The 22,073-nt window shown below is 35.7% G+C and overlaps 2 protein-coding genes across 7 annotated transcripts; both read right to left on the bottom strand.

Annotated features, from left to right (window-relative positions):
* Nucleotides 1–567: 567 nt before the first annotated feature.
* LOC131530246 (major histocompatibility complex class I-related gene protein-like) lies at nucleotides 568–6,741 on the bottom strand. Its single transcript, XM_058760396.1, has 5 exons — nucleotides 6,726–6,741; nucleotides 2,827–3,084; nucleotides 2,457–2,735; nucleotides 1,969–2,259; nucleotides 568–731 (listed from the first exon to the last, which is right to left on the bottom strand). Exons 1-5 carry the CDS (start codon nucleotides 6,739–6,741, stop codon nucleotides 568–570), a joined length of 1,008 nt encoding a protein of 335 aa, XP_058616379.1.
* Nucleotides 6,742–14,409: 7,668 nt separating this feature from the next.
* Nucleotides 14,410–19,297, bottom strand: LOC131530890 (uncharacterized). 6 transcript variants are annotated; one of them, XM_058761391.1, is made up of 5 exons: nucleotides 19,176–19,297; nucleotides 15,905–16,231; nucleotides 15,409–15,564; nucleotides 15,243–15,307; nucleotides 14,410–14,611 (listed from the first exon to the last, which is right to left on the bottom strand). In XM_058761391.1, exons 2-5 carry the CDS (start codon nucleotides 16,188–16,190, stop codon nucleotides 14,579–14,581), a joined length of 540 nt encoding a protein of 179 aa, XP_058617374.1. In that variant the 5' UTR covers nucleotides 16,191–16,231; nucleotides 19,176–19,297; the 3' UTR covers nucleotides 14,410–14,578. The 6 variants fall into 6 exon arrangements, with proteins under 6 accessions (XP_058617374.1, XP_058617371.1, XP_058617372.1 ...); XM_058761388.1 differs by having other exon boundaries at nucleotides 19,172–19,296; XM_058761389.1 differs by having other exon boundaries at nucleotides 15,249–15,307; nucleotides 19,172–19,296.
* Nucleotides 19,298–22,073: the final 2,776 nt, after the last annotated feature.

Below are 22,073 nucleotides of genomic sequence, written 5' to 3'. Positions count from 1 at the left end.
ATATAATATTGTGATAATTTAATATTATATGATGATAGAACTTTAGTAATTAGAATAACCAAGTATGAATGCATATTTGTCATCTATATAAAACGCACTAAGGATTAATGAGCTGCTCGAATTGATTTGCTGAAATCAAAACAGGGACTATAATAGGTGAGCGCCAGCCAATGAGATTGTCGTTTGCGCATTAGTTCCGCCCACTGCCAGAGAAACCGGCAGTTCTTAAAAGCTGAAGAATTCCAAAGGAACTCCGTTATTTTGACAGGAAAATACAACAAAGAATATCGTTTGCATGTAGCGCGTCAATTCTGCATGTTATGAAAGACTCTCTTGCTCTGTATCTTTCTTTGCGTGCGTGTATGTGAGAGAAAGCGACGGCGAGTCGTGCGCTTCACACTAGAGTTTATGGTACGTCAAATACAGCTACACTGCGCATCCATTCAGATGAACTGAAAATTAAATTCTAATAATATAATATAAAAAAATAACATTTATTTATAACGCCGTTATTCCCATCACTGCCCATAACATATTAAACGTGTTTTAATACTCAACAGCTATGGATTATGACAGTGCTGTAACATCTGATGAGTGAATATATGTTTGATCTTGTTCAGTTCTTCTAGATCTGATGTCATAAACCAGAAGAACGACAGTAGCCACGCCCACCAGAGCAGAGAGGACCAATCGGATCACAGCTTCAGCAGAACCACAACAGTGGACAGAGTCTGAGAAATAAAAACATCAAACTGAGATCAGCTCAGTCAATAAACACTATTATCATTCATATTTTAATTCTGAGCCTGTATGAAAACTAATAGCAGAAGAGTGTCTGAATTACACAAGGACACTGGAGCTCTGTCAAAAGTGTGTCTGCATGTGTTCAGTGATTAGAATATAACAAACTGTTTAACATAATTAGAGATACGCGTTTCACACTTTGTCAATCCAAAATTAAGAGCTACAACACATTTTCAGTGTCCAACAGAGTAAGTAGTTTTTGCATTGACTTGTACCTTTACTTTAATGTGGACTCACACCTCTTTCCACAAAGCATGTTGGAAATTATGCTCATATGAAAATAATGCATGTTATGGACATGTTGCATTCCCAAATGCACATTAAATTCACAGCACAAGCATTTGCTGCATTCACTGTGAACTGATACAAAGATGAAGACATTAACTTCTTGTTTCCTGAACTGTTGCATAAAATCAATATCACCTTTACAATCATGCTGATATTGGAAAAAAACAAACAAACACAAACAAACAAACAAAAAACAGCTCAATTGCTCATGTAACATTGATTAACTACTTCATAGTGTCTATCCACCCAACAGATCAAACCACATTTCTGTTGAAAGTTAAAGTGAATGAAAACATACAATTACCTTTGAATGTAGTTGTTCATTCAGAAAAAAAAAATAAAATAAAAAAAAAAGAACAATTCTTTATAAATGAACAACTTTTTTATGATTACCTAAGATATTTGGTTTTGGGAATATATTATGAAAAATGCTTGAGTTCACAATGACATCTCTTGCTCTTGATTGTACATTTTGGTATCGTGGTGAACACACGTGAGTTCCCTTTCTAACGATGTTCCCTTTCTAAATGGTTGTGCCCTATATAGGGTATATGGGACAATTTCAGACACAGCCACCGTCTTAACATAGTGGCTAAGTTTATGCAACTGGTTAATTATTGTACATTTTTAAATCTTGCTACATCAAGTTAATTCTTAAATTATCCCCATCTCATTGGTTGTTTCTGTTTGTTGCACATGCAGCAGCATTTATATCTCCCTTAAATGTAACATTATCATCTCTCTATAACATCAAACATTTTAGTCATTTCATTTTTAGTTGTAATAATTAACGTCTAACATCTTGCATCAGCTACTTAGATAAAATATGAATATAAAGCATTAAAAAGGGGGGAAAAACAACTTTTAAAAACTTACTTGTGTTACTCTTGATCTCATTCTCAGTCAGAATCTTGCAGATGGTCTTTCCCTTGTGTTCTACCATACAAACATACTGGTTCTTCTTCCACTCGTCTGGTCGAATAATGAAGGTAGATGTCTTCTGGAATGTCTCATCTTCATTTGGTAGCGTCTCTCCAAGATCCACATCCTCATCGTAATCCTGTCCATTTCTTAACCAGGTGATAGTCACTGATGAAGGGTAGAAACCTGTGGCATGACACACCACTGGAGACGAGGGATCTTTCTGTAACAGAGACACTTCAGGAGCTAAAAAAAGATTGAGATAAATGTGAAGAAATTATGAATACTTCAGATCAGATCAGTTAAAATAAATGCATCTAAATTTCATTTAAATGAAGCAACTCTTGAGAAAAAGAAACAAAAAAGAGAGACATAAATGACTCAATTATAATAAAACATTTGCCAACTTGTTGAACAAAGTAAATTTCTGAAAGACAAGCTACCTCTTCTCTCTAAATCCACTTTCCTCAATGTCAAGAAATATTTTAACCAGTCAACACAATCATGTTGATAGTATTGTTTCAGAAATTCAAGCTGTGCTGTGTTATTATTCCACTTGACTGCTGTTATGAATCCCTGCGGTACAGGTGTAATGTATCTAAGCTTCTTCACATCAAGTGAGATATAATCCTCTCCATCATAACCGTGCTGATCAAACCCTTGTGAGATGTTAGTCTTATCATCCCAGTCACATCCATACATCCTCTGATACGTATGAACACCTGAAGAGAAAAATTGGGAATCATAAGATCTGCTCTTTTTTATTGTATAACAATATTTCACATTTATAAATGTAGTATAAAATATTTTAACCATGTGAGTGATTGAATTGCTCCATTAGAACAGTGATGTTGATTTTGTTGGTCTGCTGTACTTGTTCTCTGATCTCAGTGTATTCTTTCCATCTGTCTGTAGATGTAAACTCATTCATCCACCCTTGTTTGGGAATCAGCTTCTTTATCTCACTGTCATAATAATCAATCTGTTCTCCATCCAGTGTAGTTACGGCAGAAAACTCTGGGATTCCTTCAATCGTCTGTCTATTTATTCCAGTTATGAAGCTGTGGAACTCTGAACAAACAAAGACATAAAGCTCTCAAACACAGTTAAACACCACATTAAAATTACAGTTTGAGACTAGATTTAAAATAATAATAATTGATTTTGTTTTTCAGAAAATTTTACATCACATTAAAAGTACCACTTGATTTTCTGTCAGTTGAACCAGTGCTATGATCAATAACTAAAACTATATATGTATATACAGGTGCATCTCAATAAATTAGAATGTCGTGGACAAGTTAATTTATTTCAATAATTCAACTCAAATTGTGAAACTCGTGTATTAAATAAATTCACTGCAAACAGACTGAAGTAGTTTAAGTCTTCGGTTCTTTTAATTGTGATGATTTTGGCTCACATTTAACAAAAACCCACCAATTCACCATCTCAACAAATTAGAATACTTCATAAGACCAATAATAATAAAAAAAACATTTTTAGTGAATTGTTGGCCTTCTGGAAAGTATGTTCATTTACTGTATATGTACTCAATACTTGGTAGGGGCTCCTTTTGCTTTAATTACTGCCTCAATTCGGCGTGGCATGGAGTGTGATCAGTTTGTGGCATTGCTGAGGTGGTATGGAAGCCCAGGTTTCTTTGACAGTGGCCTTCAGCTCATCTGCATTTTTTTGTCTCTTGTTTCTCATTTTCCTCTTGACAATACCCTGTAGATTCTCTATGAGGTTCAGGTCTGGTGAGTTTGCTGGCCAGTCAAGCACACCAACACCATGATCATTTAACCAACTTTTGGTGCTTTTGGGAGTGTGGGCAGGTGCCAAATCCTGCTGGAAAATGAAATCAGCATCTTTAAAAAGCTGGTCAACAGAAGGAAGCATGAAGTGCTCCAAAATTTCTTGGTAAACGGGTGCAGTGACTTTGGTTTTCAAAAAAACACAATGGACCAACACCAGCAGATGACATTGCACCCCAAATCATCACAGACTGTGGAAACTTAACACTGGACTTCAAGCAACTTGGGCTATGAGCTTCTACACCCTTCCTCCAGACTCTAGGACCTTGGTTTCCAAATGAAATACAAAACTTGCTCTCATCTGAAAAGAGGACTTTGGACCACTGGGCAACAGTCCAGTTCTTCTTCTCCTGAGCCCAGGTAAGACTCCTCTGACGTTGTCTGTGGTTCAGGAGTGGCTTAACAAGAGGAATACGACAACTGTAGCCAAATTCCTTGACACGTCTGTGTGTGGTGGCTCTTGATGCCTTGACCCCAGCCTCAGTCCATTCCTTGTGAAGTTCACCCAAATTCTTGAATTGATTTTGCTTGACAATCCTCATAAGGCTGCGGTTCTCTCGGTTGGTTGAGCATCTTTTTCTTCCACACTTTTTCCTTCCACTCAACTTTCTGTTAACATGCTTGGATACAGCACTCTGTGAACAGCCAGCTTCTTTGGCAATGAATGTTTGTGGCTTACCCTCCTTGTGAAGGGTGTCAATGATTGTCTTCTGGACAACTGTCAGATCAGCAGTCTTCCCCATGATTGTGTAGCCTAGTGAACCAAACTGAGAGACCATTTTGAAGGCTCAGGAAACCTTTGCAGGTGTTTTGAGTTGATTAGCTGATTGGTATGCCACCATATTCTAATTGGTTGAGATAGTGAATTGGTGGGTTTTTGTTAAATGTGAGCCAAAATCATAAAAATTAAAAGAACCAAAAGACTTAAACTACTTCAGTCTGTGTGCATTGAATTTATTTAATACACGAGTTTCACAATTTGAGTTGCACCTGTATATATATATATATATATATATATATATATATATAAATAAACATTTCTGTTAATTAAAATAAAATAAAATAAAACAAAATTAATAATGAATAAAATATAAATGAGATATTAAATATAAACTGGAAATGCTGACTTGGCAATAAACCAAAATGATTTTAGAAGGCTTCTTTATGTCTTGTATCAGGGAATTCTGGCCAGTGTTGTTTTATGCAGTGCTATGCTGGGGAGGTAGTATCACTGTGGATGATAACAATAGGATTAATTAAATGATCTGAAAGGCTGGTTCAATTATTGGTTTTATTCCTGATTCTCTTGAGGTTATTGTGGAAAATAGAACAACAGCAAAATTGAAAATGATTTTTTACTATGAAGGACATCCACTAAATGTTTTTTTTTTTTTGCAGATTTAAGAGTTCACTTAGTGGGAGATGAGTAGGGTACAACGGGGTTAAAGGTGTCCCGGGGTAAAAGGCACCTTAGATATTATTTTCATCTAAACCACTAGATGGTACAAAAACATGGCTTAGCACTTTCCAAAACATCCGTTTTTCAAGATGCAGGTATATATTTGTCTGATACTTGACGCAATCGCGCGCAGCAGTGCGAAGTTGATTCGGTACTTAGTTGATCTAATATTTTATTTTATTTATTTTTATTTTTTGTTTGTTTGTTTGTTTTAATGCTGTAGTTTTAAGTAGCAAATAAGAATCGCTAAAATTAATGCATATATTTTGAGACAAAGGTCTTCTTTATGATTTTTTTTTTTTTTTAACTAAAGCAACAGTTTTTAAATAACAAAATAATATGTACAAGTATGGTATTTGGGGTAAAAAGCGCCCCTGTTGTTAAAGGCGCACAGTAATTAACATGATAATTAATAGATCGCTGACTTTTCCATTTGTTGACATGACATGCTTAGATTCAGATGGTAAATCATATATTATGTTGGGTGTCCATATTAGAGATAATCACCATGATTAGAATGAAACCATCATATTTAAAAACATGATATTAATCATATCATATAAAATATAATTTGTTGTTACTACTGTAAATATATATATATATATATATATATATATATATAATTATTAATTTATCTCCTTCGGTGCTTTCAGAATATTTACTTATTAAAATTATTTGGTTTCTGTATTTCAAAATATATATATTTTATATTAACATATTTTAATGACAGAGTATTTATTGAACAAATATATATAAATATTGTCATTAAAATATGTTAATATAAAATATATATATTTTGAAATACAGAAACTAAATATATATATATATATATATATATATATATATATTATAAGCAGAAAATAGTACAAACTTTGCTAAAGTGATTGTTTTGAACAAGTATTAAAGGAACCCTCCACTTTTTTTGGAAATAGGCTCATTCTCCAACTCCCTCAGAGTTAATAAGTTGAGTTTTACCGTTTTGGAATCCATTCAGCCGATCTCCGGATCTGGCGATAGCACTTTTAGCATAGCTTAGCATAGATCATTGAATCCGATTAGACCAGTAGCATCGCGTTCAAAAATGACCAAAGAGTTTCGATATTTGTCCTATTTAAAACTTGACTCTTCTGTAGTTATATCGTGTACTAAGACCGGCGGAAAATGAAAAGTTGCGATTTTCTAGGCCGATTTGGCTAGGAACTATACTCTCATTCCGGCGTAATAATCAAGGAACTTTGCTGCCGTACCATGGCCGCAGCAGGCGCAGTGATATTACGCCGCGCCTGAAAGTAGTCCCCAGCTATATTATAACTAGTTACCTAGCTGGATTATTTTACTGATTATTATTAGTATTAAATAATAATAAAAAAGTTATTTAAACCATGTTTTAATTATGTTACATTGTGGGTTAGGAGGTTTTAGGAGATGTGTTCTAATACTTTTGAAAATGTACATTATTCTTTAGAAAATTACCCAAATCCTAAAAGGTATTTACACTTTATAAATCAGTGCAGCCCAAAACGTTAGAGGTCCCATGGCATGACAATTTCACTTTATGAGGTTTTTTAACATTAATATGAGTTCCCCTAGCCTGACTATGGTCCCCCAGTGGCTAGAAATGGCGATAGGTGTAAACCGAGCCCTGGGTATCCTGCTTCTCCTTTGAGAAAATGAAAGCTCAGATGCCCAATCTGGAATCTTCCCTTTAAGTCGTCATACGGGGAAAGGTTACCTCCCCTTTCTCTGCTTTGCCCGCCCATGAGAAAATGAGCTACTACCCTGTGAGGAGAGCGCAATATTTTTTTTTTCGAGAGAGACATCATGGCTTGCAAACGAGTGAAGCATGGCAGTTGCTCAGTGTTTGGATGTACAAATGAACACCGAAGTATGTGTACAGTGTTTCCCACAGACTTGGATTCTATTTGTGGCGGCTTATATGCAAATTCATTCTCTGCCAGCGGGAGGTGCTTTTAGAGCGTGGAGATAGCGGTTTCCGCGGTAACGCTGTACACAAAGCAGAGCTCCGCTCACAAACGCTGCTTTATCAGACATTGCATGCAAAATGAAATGAAAATGATCGACATCCCAAATTTTCTGAAAACAGTCGGTTTCCTTCAGAAATACAGTGAAATAAAAACACCCGCACTGTTAGGATTTTGAAAAGCTGGTTAAGGCCACACAGGCACCCTCCACCTTGCCCCGCCTCTCTCCTCCTCATTAGCAGTTAAAGCTACAGACACAGGAATGGCACGTCCTAAGGAAAGCTCATTGTGGGACTGGCTTGTAGTGGCTGAAATTCTGCACTAAGGCTGCATTTCGGGAAAGAGACTTCATATACAGTACTAGGGAGCACTTAGGCTTATATAAAAGCATCCAAAAAGCAGCATGTCATGGGACCTTTAAAACATTGCATTGCCTGCAGGTGAAAGTTTGACAGCTGCTTTTCATATTATTTCACACAAAAGATGATTTATTTCATCACATATAACTGCAAGGTTATCAGATGTGTTGTGTGAATACTTGGCTAAAAATATGTATTTTAATCTAATTTAAACTAAAAGAGTGTCTGAGCTTCAAACATTATCAGGAAGGCTATTTCAAAGTAAAATACCAAAAAGCTCTACTTCCTTTATTGGACTGTGATAAATGGTATTATCAATATTCCAGAATTTTGTGACCTCACTACAGGCCAAGCACCATAGCTGCTGCTGCCCCCATTTGTGTTTATTTTGCTGTATATATCTGATTTAATCACAAGAAGGTGTAATATGCGCACATCCAAAAACACTAGGCAGGTGCTCAATCGCATGAAACCCTTCACTTATCAATAAACAAAAATCGGCACACTGTCACTAATGCTCCCAAAAATCAATTTATTGATAAAGTGTTTCATGTGATCCCTTAGTAAATGTACTAATGTGGCTGACATTGGACCTTCCTTTGGCTTACTTGTGACCCAAATTTGGCAAACAGGAGCGGACCGCCCAAGTGTTGAATCTGGGCCAGAATTAAAATCAATGTGGCCCAGATTTTTGTATGCTTATGCTGTTTTTCCTTTCGCTCTTGTTTCCACATTCTGTGCTAGCTTTCCCAAATATTGTGGTTAGAGTTTAATGTAAATCAGGGCAGGCTCAAGCGTCATCATTGGTCCACTAGTTCTTGATTGACAGATCCTCCTCTAGCCAATCGGTCGAAGAGGGGCGGTGACGTCACTCCAGTGCACCTCATTAGCTGCCGATGCTCAGCATTCACTTGTACTGTCAGCTGGAGTAACATCTCTCCATACAGGACAGTGAGGACGCCGTTATATGTGTCCATCTGTCACTACTGTATTAAAAGTAAATTGATTAATTATAAATGAATGTAGTATTTTTGCATTGACTAGGCTAGATTTGACTATTGATCAGTGAAAACGACAGTGTTACAGAGGAGACAGCTACAGAAGCATGAATGAATATCTGAATTTATGATTTATAAAAATGTTTTTAACCACTATTTTTGACTGCCTCTCCCCCAGACCTGTGAGATGTTTGTGACTGCACATTTTTAACGATAATATCTTGGTCTAAACCTAAAGTAATCTTGACAAACTATATATCATTTGAAAGGTTTCATACTCTAGTCTTCATATTTGGTGACTGATTTTCAGAGCAATAGATAAATAGCGAAATATTCTCCATTTGTGATACGGTGCCAAACACACTCTTATTCTATACATATGTTTTTATGTCTTTTAGAGATTGAATACACATCAAATATTAAAGTTACTGCCCAGACTATTTCTGAAAAGGATGTCTACTTCATAAATATTTAGAAAATTATGGAAATATATGGTTCAGAACACTTAAACAATAAATGGAAATCAAGAGTCCCTGAACATCAAAGTTTGGTACTGCATCTACAAAATCGTACTTAAAAGTACATTTTTTGAGATATCAACCTAAAATTTGGCACAAAACTTGTTCAGATGATTGACGTTGATTTTCTTAAAGATTTGGTGGTAAACTTGTTTTGTAAAATTGCTATTTTATAATAAAAAATATATATTAATATTTTACATTTTCATAAATTTACTTTTATAACTGTAGACTTTTATGTCTACAATAATCTGTGATGTTTCATCTTTAAAAAGATACCAATCTGAAGTCTGTGCTCTGAAGTATTCAAGTTTTATAACAATTTAAACTGGAAAAGTCATTTTTATGTATATGCTCAAAAGTGGGACTTAGTTAAAAGGCTAAACAGTAAAGATCCAAAATTACCATCAAGCTACCGTCCCATTTCTCTGATCAATGCTGACATTAAAATCATCGCCAAAGTATTATCTCATAGAATAGAAAAGGTCACACCATCTATAATACACCCAGATCAAACCGGTTTCATTAAAGGTAGATTAGCATCCACCAATACATGCAGATTATTTAACTTAATGTACTATTCTTCAATTCAAAAAGCAAAAGCCATCATAGCCACTCTGGATGCAGAAAAAGCTTTTGACAGGGTCAACTGGAAATTCCTGTTTTCCACATTAGAGAGGTTTGGTTTTGGGGAGACATTCATCAATTGGATTAAAATTCTATATACATCACCTTCAGCCACTGTCATCACTAATGGACTAACATCACGTAGCTTCACACTGCACCGCGGGACTAGACAAGGATGCCCACTATCTCCCTCATTATTCACCATTTTTATCGAACCGTTAGCAGCAGCCATCCGCCAAAACAGCTACATTAAAGGAGTTCAAACATTAAACATACAGCACAAAATCAGTCTTTATGCAGATGACATATTACTATATTTACAAGATCCCTCATCATCATTACAAGAAACAATTAAACTTATTGATTCATTTTCTCACATTTCTGAATATTCAGTCAACTGGAGTAAATCTTCTATTCTTTCATTAAATCACAATAGCTTGGATGTGACATCCCAGACATCACCTATCCCTCTATGCACCAATCACATCACATATTTAGGCATTAATATTTCCCCCAGGCTGTCAGAGCTGGTTAGTCTTAATTTCACCCCATTATTCAAAACAATAAATTATGATCTTTAACGCTAAATGAAATTACTGATATTCTGCCCATAATGGATAATGGTAATCAAAATGACTATACTCCCTAAACTAAATTATTTATTCTCAATGATCCCAACACAACCCACCCTCACCTGGTTTAAATATTTAGACTTAATTATTACCAAATTTTACTGGGAAAATAAGAATTAAACTTTCTACTCTACAGAAACCAAAAACACAAGGAGGATTGGAAGCACCACATTTCTACCACTACTCTCTGGCTAATCAGCTTTAACAGATATACAAATGGATTCACCCAAACCCATCAGAAAACATATGGCTAGATATTGAGCAAACAATTTGTAAGGATATTCTAATTTCAGATTTACCATTCTATAGTCAGACAATCAAAAAACACCCCTGTTTTAAAGCACCAACTATAGCAGCAGCTCTGACAGCCTGGTGGAAATTTCACCAAATAACAAACACTCCTCTTGCTCCATCTAAATACACCTCCATTTGGAATAATCCAGATTATACAGTTAATAAAAAGCCACTTAATTTACACACATGGGCAGAAAAGGGTATAACACAACTCCAACACATCTTTCATAGAAATAATCTGGCCTCATTTTCATATTTGGTCCAGGAATATGGCATCAGGAGTAATAGTTTTTTGGAATATCTACAAATCAAATCATCTATCCAATCAAAAATTAATTAATCTAATTACTAAATTAATCTAGAACTTTCACCTTTAATACCAGAGTTAATTAATATATCGTCCTCAAAAAAACTACTCTCCAAAATATATAGAATAATATTAAAATCAGACAACACATTAAGTTTACCACATGCTAAGTGGGAATCAGACCTATCTATTGCTCCCGATATCTGGACACAAATCTGCAAAAATATCTACTTTATGACAAAAAATGCCGACTTGCAAAGTACTTCACAGATTTCACTTAACCGGACAGAAATTGTTTAAAATGGGATTCACTTCAGAAACATGTTCACATTGCACCCAAAATGAAACAGATACATATGTCCACGCCCTTTGGTATTGTACCCAAATTAAAAATTTTTGGGAAAAGGTCATTGAATCACTATCGGTCACTATGTGATGTCACATCCCAAATTCACCATCAGTTTGTTTGCTAGGCGATATATCCATAATCAGTTTAGACAATATAAACAGTCAGTTACTCCTGGTGGCGCTAGCTATCACCAAGAAAACTATCCTCATGAACTGGAAATCAAGAAAATCCATACATATTGCATCCTGGAAAAATCTACTAATTGATTATATCTCAATGGAAAATCTATCCTGTTCATCTCATAATACAGTAGAATCACACCCCTTCTGGTCATCTCTCATTACCCTCCAGCAGTCATGTGTGCTTTTTTTCCCCCCTCTTTCTCTCTCTTTCTTTCTCCTCTTCTTCTTCATCATCTTTTTAGTTTGGCCTCCAGTCCCCAGTAGGCTGTGACATCCAGGTCATGTATTTGGTGTGGTGGAGGTGTAATACGGGTGGGTGGATGTAGGGTGGGGCTTGTGACTCCCCGCCGTCTCCCTGAGCTATCGCTTCCACTGCCACTTGCCATGGCTGGTTCTGACTTACATGCCACACTTTTTTTAATGCACCACATATCAGCTGAAAAACATGCACACCTGTTACGAACCAGTGCTAAATGTATATATAGATATATAGATATATAGGTGAAAGGAAAATAATAATACTAATGAATAAATAAATAAACACACACATATACCTGGTAAGTGTGTCGTGTGGGTGGGCTGGGTCTCTGGGCCCTGTTGCCTAGCAGCATCCTTCCCTGGCACCCCCGTTGGGGTGTGACATGGGCTGGGGAATTAAGGTCTGTTATGTCGTAGCCACGGTGGGATCGGAGGCCCCTCCCCCAATTATTAAACATTTATTAATTTATAATCCAATACTAATATTATTAATATTATTTATACTTGCCCTCTTCGTTGTACTCCACCCCTTCCCAAGTTTTGATGAAATCATTATTGTTACTATTATTACTATCATTATGATTAACATTATTATAGTTATTATTGTTTCTAATAACATTTGTTGTCTCTATTATTATTATTATTATTATTATTAGTCTTTATTTATTTATATTTATATATTTATTTATTTATGTTTTTTTTACTCTACTTATATCTGTTATCAATCTATTATGATGCTATTTCAGTTGTATGCTTTCTTCCCCAACCCTATACAATGACACACACACAAACACATACGCACACACACACACACACACACACACACACACATACATGCTCACAGACATATCAATGCAAATACAGGAGTTAATCAGAACGGACTTGTAATGTTGGCCATCAGTTTGTTTTTGTTTTGTTTATTTGTTCTTCTCTTTGTCTTATATGTTATATGTTTGGTCCATGGGGTTATGTATTTGGTACATGTAAACATTGTCACATTCTTTACTTGCATAATAAAAAAATAAAATAAATAAAATAAAAGGCTAAACAGTTTTGTTTTCACAAACTTTGAAATTAAAAAGTTGTTAAACTCATCAAGTCACTGACACTAGGAGGCACTTCAGGATTTGAGGAGTTGACATACAACAAAGGAATTTGTTGTTATTTGTCTGTACAGTTGCTTTTGAATGGCTGCCTATGCGAGTTTTCACAACATTTCAAGAAAAGAAAAAAACAAGTTAACTGATATTTCCGACAACTCAAAAATCAAATCGGGTCAAATTGACCTTGAACAGTACCCACATAGCAATTTTTCTCTGGCCCAGCTCCGGCCCAGACAATCAGCTTGTGCTTGGCCCACATACCGCAATGACTTACGGTCCTAGTGTGGACCAGGTCTGGATTCCAGACAAGGGCCACACATGGGCCATAACTGGCCCAATTCAGGGCCAGTTATGGGTAATTAACTTGGCTGAGACTTGGGCCAGTTATGGCCCATGTGTGGCCCTTCTCTGGAATCCAGACCTGGTCCACACTAGGACCGTAAGTCATTGTGGTATGTGGGCCAAGCACAAGCTGATTGTCTGGGTCGGAGATGGGCCAGAGAAAAATTGCTATGTGGGTACATGAGGGTTAATATATTGATTAATGACATTGTATTTGTATTATAATATTACACCACCCAAATATTTACTACCTTCTCATTGTCGTTGTCAGTGCAGGCTTTTTTTTAGCTTACGGACCGTTATGGATTAGTGTAGCCTGCATTAAAAAGTCTTGAACATAAAACAACAGGATAAAAATATAGTTGACGACTAGATGTAATCATTTCATGACTCTAGACACTTCTTTGTGAAGACAGTGGCATAATACAGTGAAATAATATGTTCTTTAGCCATATAAAAACAGTTGTTATGTGTGTGTGGGTATAATTTGGCGATTTTAGATATACAGCGACCTCTGGTGGTTCTAGTGTTAAGCTATTCAATAGTTATTCAAAAGACATGAGTGATTAGAACATTATAGTCAAATATGTGGGTTACATACCCCAGACAGCAAGCAGTGTCGGCCCACATCTGGCCCGCATGGATTTCACACGGGTCAAATGTGGGCTGGATTTGGGCCAAAACTATGTTGCTGTCTGGGACATAATATGGAGTTATGCATATAAATGATTAGTTGCTCATAAGTCGTTTTAGTGTAATTTTTTTGTGCTTATATACATGGAAAGGCAGTTTCTGTGCCATTCTGTGAAGTGAGAATGTGTTCTGTGAAGAATAAGTGTTATTTTGTGTTAATGTTGTAAGCTGTTCTGTGAAAGAGTTGGTTATTTAGGCTTGCTTCAGACTCGTGGCGCCAGGGTATCATGGACAGATTTATGACGTTGTCCTGCTATCCAGGGCCTCTTTGTGGAATTTGGCTCTTTTGGTGGTTCTAACACCAATCTGATCGAATCTTAAATTGTCTGATTAATGACAAATTGTCTGATAAAAGTGAATTTTGCATCCAATGACCCCCTTTAAAATGTACATATAGTTTGTATTTCTCCAGGAGACACTCAACATGTAATAAAAATGGAGAGACTCTTAAACCTCAGAGTGAGAAAACTTTACTGATAAAAGCAGACAAACAGAAAAAAATGATATATACTAAGTAATCCAGTGTAAGCAAAGTATTTATCATTCATTTATCATTCATCCAAACAAAAATAACTTGAAAATATACTGACAAAACAAATATATACAATTGTATATTGTATATGATGCAGATGCAGTTATGATGAGCAGTTATGTGTAAATCACCTCCGTCACGTCAGATTCCTGTAGCACAAACACAAATGAATACAATTATTCATATTAAATAAATGACAGAAACATGCTGCAAATTCATTATAAGGATTGATAATGCACTGGACCGAAGCATCAAATGGAGTATTATGGGATAGAATCAGTGAATATTATGGGATAGAATCAGTGTTTCTTGCATTGAATGACTGTTATATGTATTTTATCTATGCTATTACCTATGTTTTTATTATCTGTGTTTTTGTTCTATCACTGTCATTCTGTTGCACTGTGGAAGCTTCTGTCATGAAAACAAATTCATCATATGTGTAAACATACCTGGCAATAAAGCTCATTCTGATTCTGATTTGTGTTTGTGTGTAATGGAGAGTCTCTGTGTCTTTCATGTTTTTAGGACTTTTATTGTGCAATTTTAGAACACAAGATCAAAAAATAAAACCAAGCAACATGATTGACTGTTGAAAGCATAAAATGTGTAACACATAATATACCACTCACTGCCAAATATGTGTAATGAGTTTGTGAAGTAGTATGCAGTGATACACATTTTAAACAGTAATATATTATTGCTATGTGCTATGCAGTTATTTTGAACTGTAAAATAAATAATAAATAAATGTGAATTTCATTGAAACGATACAGGAACTCTCACCGTCATCAGTTCAGTGTGTTTGTAGAGTTTTGCAGCAGCTTGAGTCTCGTCTTCATGAACTGTAATGACAGACACGTTCAATCAAAACATGGAGAATAGTGTTGATTCATAAATAAGACTCATTGTTTTTACAGATGTACGAGCTGTGGATTCACTCGACCTGCGTCTCTGTGTTTCCTGCAGATACAAAACTTCACAATTACAGCCACAATCACCAGAGATCCAGCAGCAGCAGCAGAGATCAGCACTATTATCAGTGGTAAGACTGGAGGATGTGAAGTAAACCCTAAAGGAGGATGTGAAGGAGTCTGTGGGTCTGGTGTTGTAGTGGCAAAATAAATAAACACATATCTCATAGTTGTTTTATGTCTGACAGAGTTGATGTTTAATGCTGGTACTGTTAGTCCACATCTTCATTTGTTTCTCAAGACTTATAATAGATTCATGTTTAACAAGATTATACCATCAGAAAAGAAAAAGTAATAAAAAAAAAATGACCAAATGAAAGAACAATAAGGTAAAAGGAAAGTGCCTCAGTTATTCTGTGTGTGGTTTGCTTGTTTTATAAATACTCATTAAATAATTATTTGTGTGAAAATATTTAATAAACAATTATTCGTTTGAAGATTGATGGCACAAATGACAGTGTGACTCACCAAAGATGGTAACATGGAATCTGTATTTATCCTCTGAGCTGCTGCTGCTGATCTCAACTTCATAAAGTCCAGAGTCTGTGGTTGTGGTGTTTGTGATGGTCAGAGATCCAGTCTGATTCAGCTTCAGTCTGTCTCTGAATCTCCCATCAGGACCATCAAGGATCGTATTGGTCACTCCATTCATTTTAGCTATAAGATTCCTGTTAGTTCCAAACCTCCACCGTATCTCATCATCGGTCTGCATTTCAGTAACATGAATCTGTAGAGTGGCTGAATCTCCCTCCATCACTGACACTGACTGCACTGCATCTGAACCAGCAAACACACCTGAAGAACAAAGAACAAGGGTGAGTTTTATAAAAAATTACATTTGAAATTAATAATATTCAGACCAATCACATGGACACAATAGAAACAAACTGGTGTGTGGATTAATAATTGCATTTTTTATTTTTTATTTTGAACAAAACTCTGATTTTCTGATGCAGGAACTGAAGCTGATTTGAACTCCACACAGAAAATACTTCAGATGAGAATCACGTCACCACTGAAACTACAGCTGCTGCTGTTTGAGCTCCAGTGTTTGTATAAGGACTGGGAAAAAATTATTATAGTTACTCTATGTGCAAATTTTGGCCCTCTAGTGGTTAGAAATAAACCAGCATGTGTCTTTCTGGAAGAACATGGGGTCTCATTCACTAAGCATTTCCCTGCATACAAATGTTAAAACAAACAAATCAGGATTCACTCTTCCAGAACACTCCAAATTCACTAACACTGGGCCTGTCCAAATACCCACACGTGTGGTCTTGGCCACTTGAGAGCACGTGCATGCAACAGGAAGTAAGGAAGTAAGACTCTCCCAGGTCTTGAAAACGCCAAAGTGCAGTGCTCTTAACACACACTAAATCCACTCCAAGTGTATCCCATCATGCATCATGTTCTGGAAATAAATTGTGAGATTTTTTTACAGAGATCTTGTGAGATGTACCAGAAGCTTTCCACTATAAGTATAAACATTTTAAAATGCAAAGTATTGAAAATCAAAATAAAGCTCTGTAAACACTTGTGTTTTTATAACAATTGCTCCACACTTCAGGAATATAGGAAATACGTCACATAAGCAGACAAGTGGTCAAGTGCGACGACCTCAAGTGTGGTATTTGAACAAACCCATTAGGACAAGGTTAAGAACAAATTCATGTGCACACACATGTGTTGTGAATTAGGTGGAAGGTTTTCATGAGAAGTTCGAATACGAATAATCTACACAATTATTAATGAATGTGACCCATTGTTTTGGTTGTGCTTTGGCTCTGCTTCTCTGAGCAGATGAATGTGATTCAAGGAGCCGGTTTACGCACAAAACATCTTATCAGAGCAGATGGACACAAATAACGCTTTATTTTTTTCTATGACGAGTTTATGCAATTTTCTGTGAAATTGATGATAAGTTTGTTTAAAGTGTATTACTTTAAGGGACATGGTTTGTAAATTAATTTTAATTCTTAATAATATCATGTTGTTATTATAATCAGAACATTTATATTTTAAAAAAGTATATGAAGTATATATATATATATATATACAGTCATGGCCAAAAATATCGGCACCCTTGGTAAATATGATCAAAGAAGGCTGTGAAAATTAATCTGCATTGTTAATACTTTTGATCTTTTATTTAAAAATTCACAAAATCTAACCTTTCATTGGATAATAATAATTTAAAATGGGAGAAATATCATTATGAAATAAATGTTTTCTCAAATACATATTGGACACAATTATTGACACCCCTAGAAATTCTTATGAGTAAAATATCTCTGAAGTATATTCCCATTCATATTCACAATTTTGAGCACTCCAGGGTGATTATGAACATGAAATTATCCAGCCATGGCTTCCTGTTTCACAGAAATATAAATAGGAGGAAAACAAAGCCCAAATTCCTTAATCATCCATCACAATGAGAAAAACAAATAATATATTTCTGATGTGCAGCAAAAGATAATTGAGCTTCACAAATTAGTGAAGTGGCTTTAAGAAAAGAGCTAGAGCAGTGAAAATTCCCATTTCCACCATCAGGGCAATAATTAAGAATTTCCAATCAACATAAAATGTTAGAAACTGCCTGGAAGAGGGCGTGTGTCTATATCGTCCTAATGCACGGTGAGAAGGAGAGTTTGAGTGGCTAAAGACTCTCCAAGGACCACAGCTGGAGAATTGCAGAAAATAGTTGAGTCTCGGGGTCAGAAAACCTTTAAAAAATTGTCAAACAGCACCTACATCACCACATGTTGTTTGGGAGGGTTTCAAGAAAAATTCTCCTCGCTCATCCAAAACAAACTCCAGCATATTCAGTTATCAGACACGACTGGAACTTCAAATGGGACTGGCTTCTATGGTCAGATGAAACTAAAAAATTAGCTTTTTAGCAGCAAACACTCAAGATGGGTTTGGTGAACACAGGGATAAAAAGTACCCCATGTGTACAATGAAATATACTGCTGTATTTTTAATGATGTGGGCCTATATTTCTATTGGAGGTCCTGGACATCTTTAGACACATGGCATCATGGATTCTATCAAATACCAACAGATAAAAAAAATCAATACGTGACTGACTCTTTTAGAAATCTTATAATGGGCCATGTTTGGATCTTCCAACCGTACAATAATCCAAACACAAACCTCAAAAACAACACAAAAATGGGTCACTGAGCACAAAACCAAGCTTCTGCTGGCCATTCCAGTCCTCTGACCTGAACCCTGTAGAAAATGAGTGAACTGAAGAGAAGAAGCACCAACATGGAGCTGGGAATCTAAAGGGTCTGGAGTGACTCTGGATGAAGGAATGGTCTCTGATCTCTTGTCAGGTGTTTTCTAACTTCATCAAGCATTATTGGAGAAAATTTAGAGCTGTTAAACTGGCAAATGGAGGTTTCAAAAAGTATTGAATAAAAGGGTGCCGTTAATTGAGGCCAATGTATATTAGAGAAAAACATTTATTTCATAATGAGATTTCCTCCCATTTTAAATTCTTATTATCCAATGAAAGGTTAGATTTTTGTGAATTTTTTAAATAAAATATCAAAAGGATTAACAATGCAGATTAATTTTCACAGCCTTCTTTGATCATATTTACCAAGGGTGCCGATATTTTTGGCCATGACTGTATATATATATATATATACATATAAGTTATATACTCTATTTACACGCTGTTTACCAAACAGGATCTTAAGTAAAAACACATTTTAAACTCACCTACCAGTTGCCACAAACACAAACAGAACCAAAATCTGTTAAACATCTTCAGCAGTTTTAATCCACAAATAGGAAAAGACAAGCTCTTCAGCACTGGTTCAGTAATAAAATGACAGATGAGCTGAAGTGAGGCTGATCTGAAGTAAAGTCATGAGAAACTCTGCTGTCAGCTAAAATAATTGCACATCTATAAGTGTTGATGTGTGAGAACATTGAGCTCTTTTATTAATTTTTGTTAACTTGACTGCTTTTAGCTCCAGTTGGCCACAGCTTCCTCTTCTGTTCAGTGTTGATGTTTTAAACAGAAATAAAGTGACTCATAACATGATCAGTGACTAGAGGAGTTAAAAGTGTCTTAAAGCAGCGTTTGATCTTCTCACGAGATCCTGAGAGTGTTTGGCTCTGGTTTCTCCTGGAACTGTCTTCAGCTCGTTTGTTCTTCATTTCTTATCAAATGTCTCAATTGTTTCTCCTCTCAGACTGATTTCAGAGTTTCTCTGATGGTTTTATGGAGCAGGAACAGATCACCTGAACTGTGTGTTGAAAAGTCTCCTCTAATATGAAAATATGATTAATATTCATATAAAAGGAAAAAACGTAATGTCCACACACTGAATTGACTGCTCCATAAAAATATATACTTTATTGCAACGTTTTGACCATCGGGTCTTCATCAGGCACAAATGACAAACATATAAACACTATAAATATAAATAATATTCATATAAACACACCCACAGAATACAAACATAGAATATGACTATAGAATAGGAACCCTGAGCATACTTCAAAATAAAATACATGAAAACATGAACATAACAAAACCCAAAACAGACGCCTCCTGGTGGACGAACAGTCGAGAGAAACTTATTTATTGAATATAATTTGTATTCAGACCAGTCACACTCTTAATGGCAAACAAACATATTGAGCATTTTAAACAAGATGATAAGATTTAGTTTTTCATTTAATTATAATCTTAAGTAATGCATACTGTTTGTGTTTATATATAAATGTGTAGCTATTTTGTAGTTTGTTAAGAAAAAATCATGACAACCAAGCAAAAACAGGCAAAATAACAGTAATAATGTTTTTAACTGTAACTGGTTTACTCCAGAATATCTTACAGAAGTACAAAAAGTCTATAATATAATAATAATAATAATAATAATAATAAATGTTTATATATATATATATATATATATATATATATATATATATATATATATATATATATACAGTGGTGGAGGTAGCAATTACAACTACTCACGTCACTGTAATTAAGTAGTTTTTCGGGTACTTTTTGAGTATATTTTTAAAGCTGTAGCCTACTTTTACTTGAACTTCATTACAAATTTTGAAAAATAATCTACTTGTTACCTTTAAATCATAGTTCGTTACTGAGTACGCCCACAAATTTGAATTGATATTCAAACCTTTGACGGCATTTCAGTAGCCAATAAAAATATCCGATCGTAACGGACCAATAAAAGCCCTGATATCTGAACCGCGGGAAAAGCCACCGCTGCAGAAGCAGCAGGTTTTGAAGAGCTGATCGGACAGTGAGGGAGCACAGCGTAACTATGGAGTCAAAGATTGGAGAAACAAACGACATGGTAGTGTTATCCTAAATATCTATATTTTGATACCGATACTGAAATATCTGATACGGTTCCATTACTCATTCTCCACAGTATCTACCGTCTATACACCGATACAAGCTGCGTCTCTCTCCTCTCCGACAGTGAGTTTGACGCGCATCCGTCTCCTGTCAATACAGAGTCTGAATCCCGCGCGCGGGATTGCAGGTATTCCGGATAATTGTAATCATTTCCACGCAAATGTGGCGGCGCTTTATTGTAACATGAGAACACAGTCATGTGCATAGTCCTAACTTATACACATGAACTGCTTGTCCTCTCACTCCGATATTGCTTGTGTGCAGACTGTGCAATCACGATCTCTCCGTGCTTTTAAAGTAGAAATTATTTCTCTTTGCTCCTGGATTAAACCACTCAAAGCTTGACATAATGATTGCCTTGAAAAAAATGGATGAACCAAAAAAAATATGATGTTAAAATACCTATGGCAGTATACAGTATAGTTTTGCCAATGATATTGAAAATGATTAAAGTCGTTATGAAATCAAAAAATGACCCTGCTTACTTTTTTAGTGCACATTACTTTGCACTAAAACAATTAAACAATTAAACTGTGCAAGTCAATACACACCGGAAAAAAAAAAAAAGTCTGCCGTCGTAATCTTTAATCAAAAACTGAAAATTTGCTTCTGCTCGGGAATGGTGTCTCGCTCTGATGACGTCAGTTTGACAGCTTGGGGAGAATCCTCTTATTAAGTATGACGTGAGGAATGCTGTTTCCAGGTCCAAGCCTCAACTCATTTCATCTGAGAATGCTATCTCAACAGCCATTTATGAGCACTATTTAATACTACATATTTAAGCTAAGCATATACAAAATTTGCAGTGCACACTACAGTCTCTGTGTTCACAGTGTCCCAGACACTAATATTTTAGTTGAAACACTGTCTGGCCATCTGGGATTTCAGTATGGAGATAAAGTATTACATGAGATCATGGGTGTATATCAGCACTGTTTGTTGTTTTCTTGGGGCGTCTAGCAGAGCGTTAGGACCCAGAAGTGGTGAAGCGTGTTGTCAGACGTAACAAGCAGATATTCTTAACCACTCCTATCCAACCGTGAATCTGCTCTGAGCAAGAGGTGGAGAGGAGGTGTGCCTAATAAAACCCGCCCTTTATTCAATATTCACTTGAAAATACATCACAACACTGAAGTCAGTTGCAACTTCCGGTTCATGGGGACCTTACTATTGATATTTTTCAAGGTATTGAAGTTAGAAATAACTGTCTCATGACCACTA

Source organism: Onychostoma macrolepis, chromosome 22, assembly GCF_012432095.1.
Source record: "Onychostoma macrolepis isolate SWU-2019 chromosome 22, ASM1243209v1, whole genome shotgun sequence".
NCBI lineage: Eukaryota > Metazoa > Chordata > Actinopteri > Cypriniformes > Cyprinidae > Onychostoma > Onychostoma macrolepis.
Note: the sequence above shows the minus strand (reverse complement) of the source record. Positions and strands in the feature narration are given on the sequence as shown.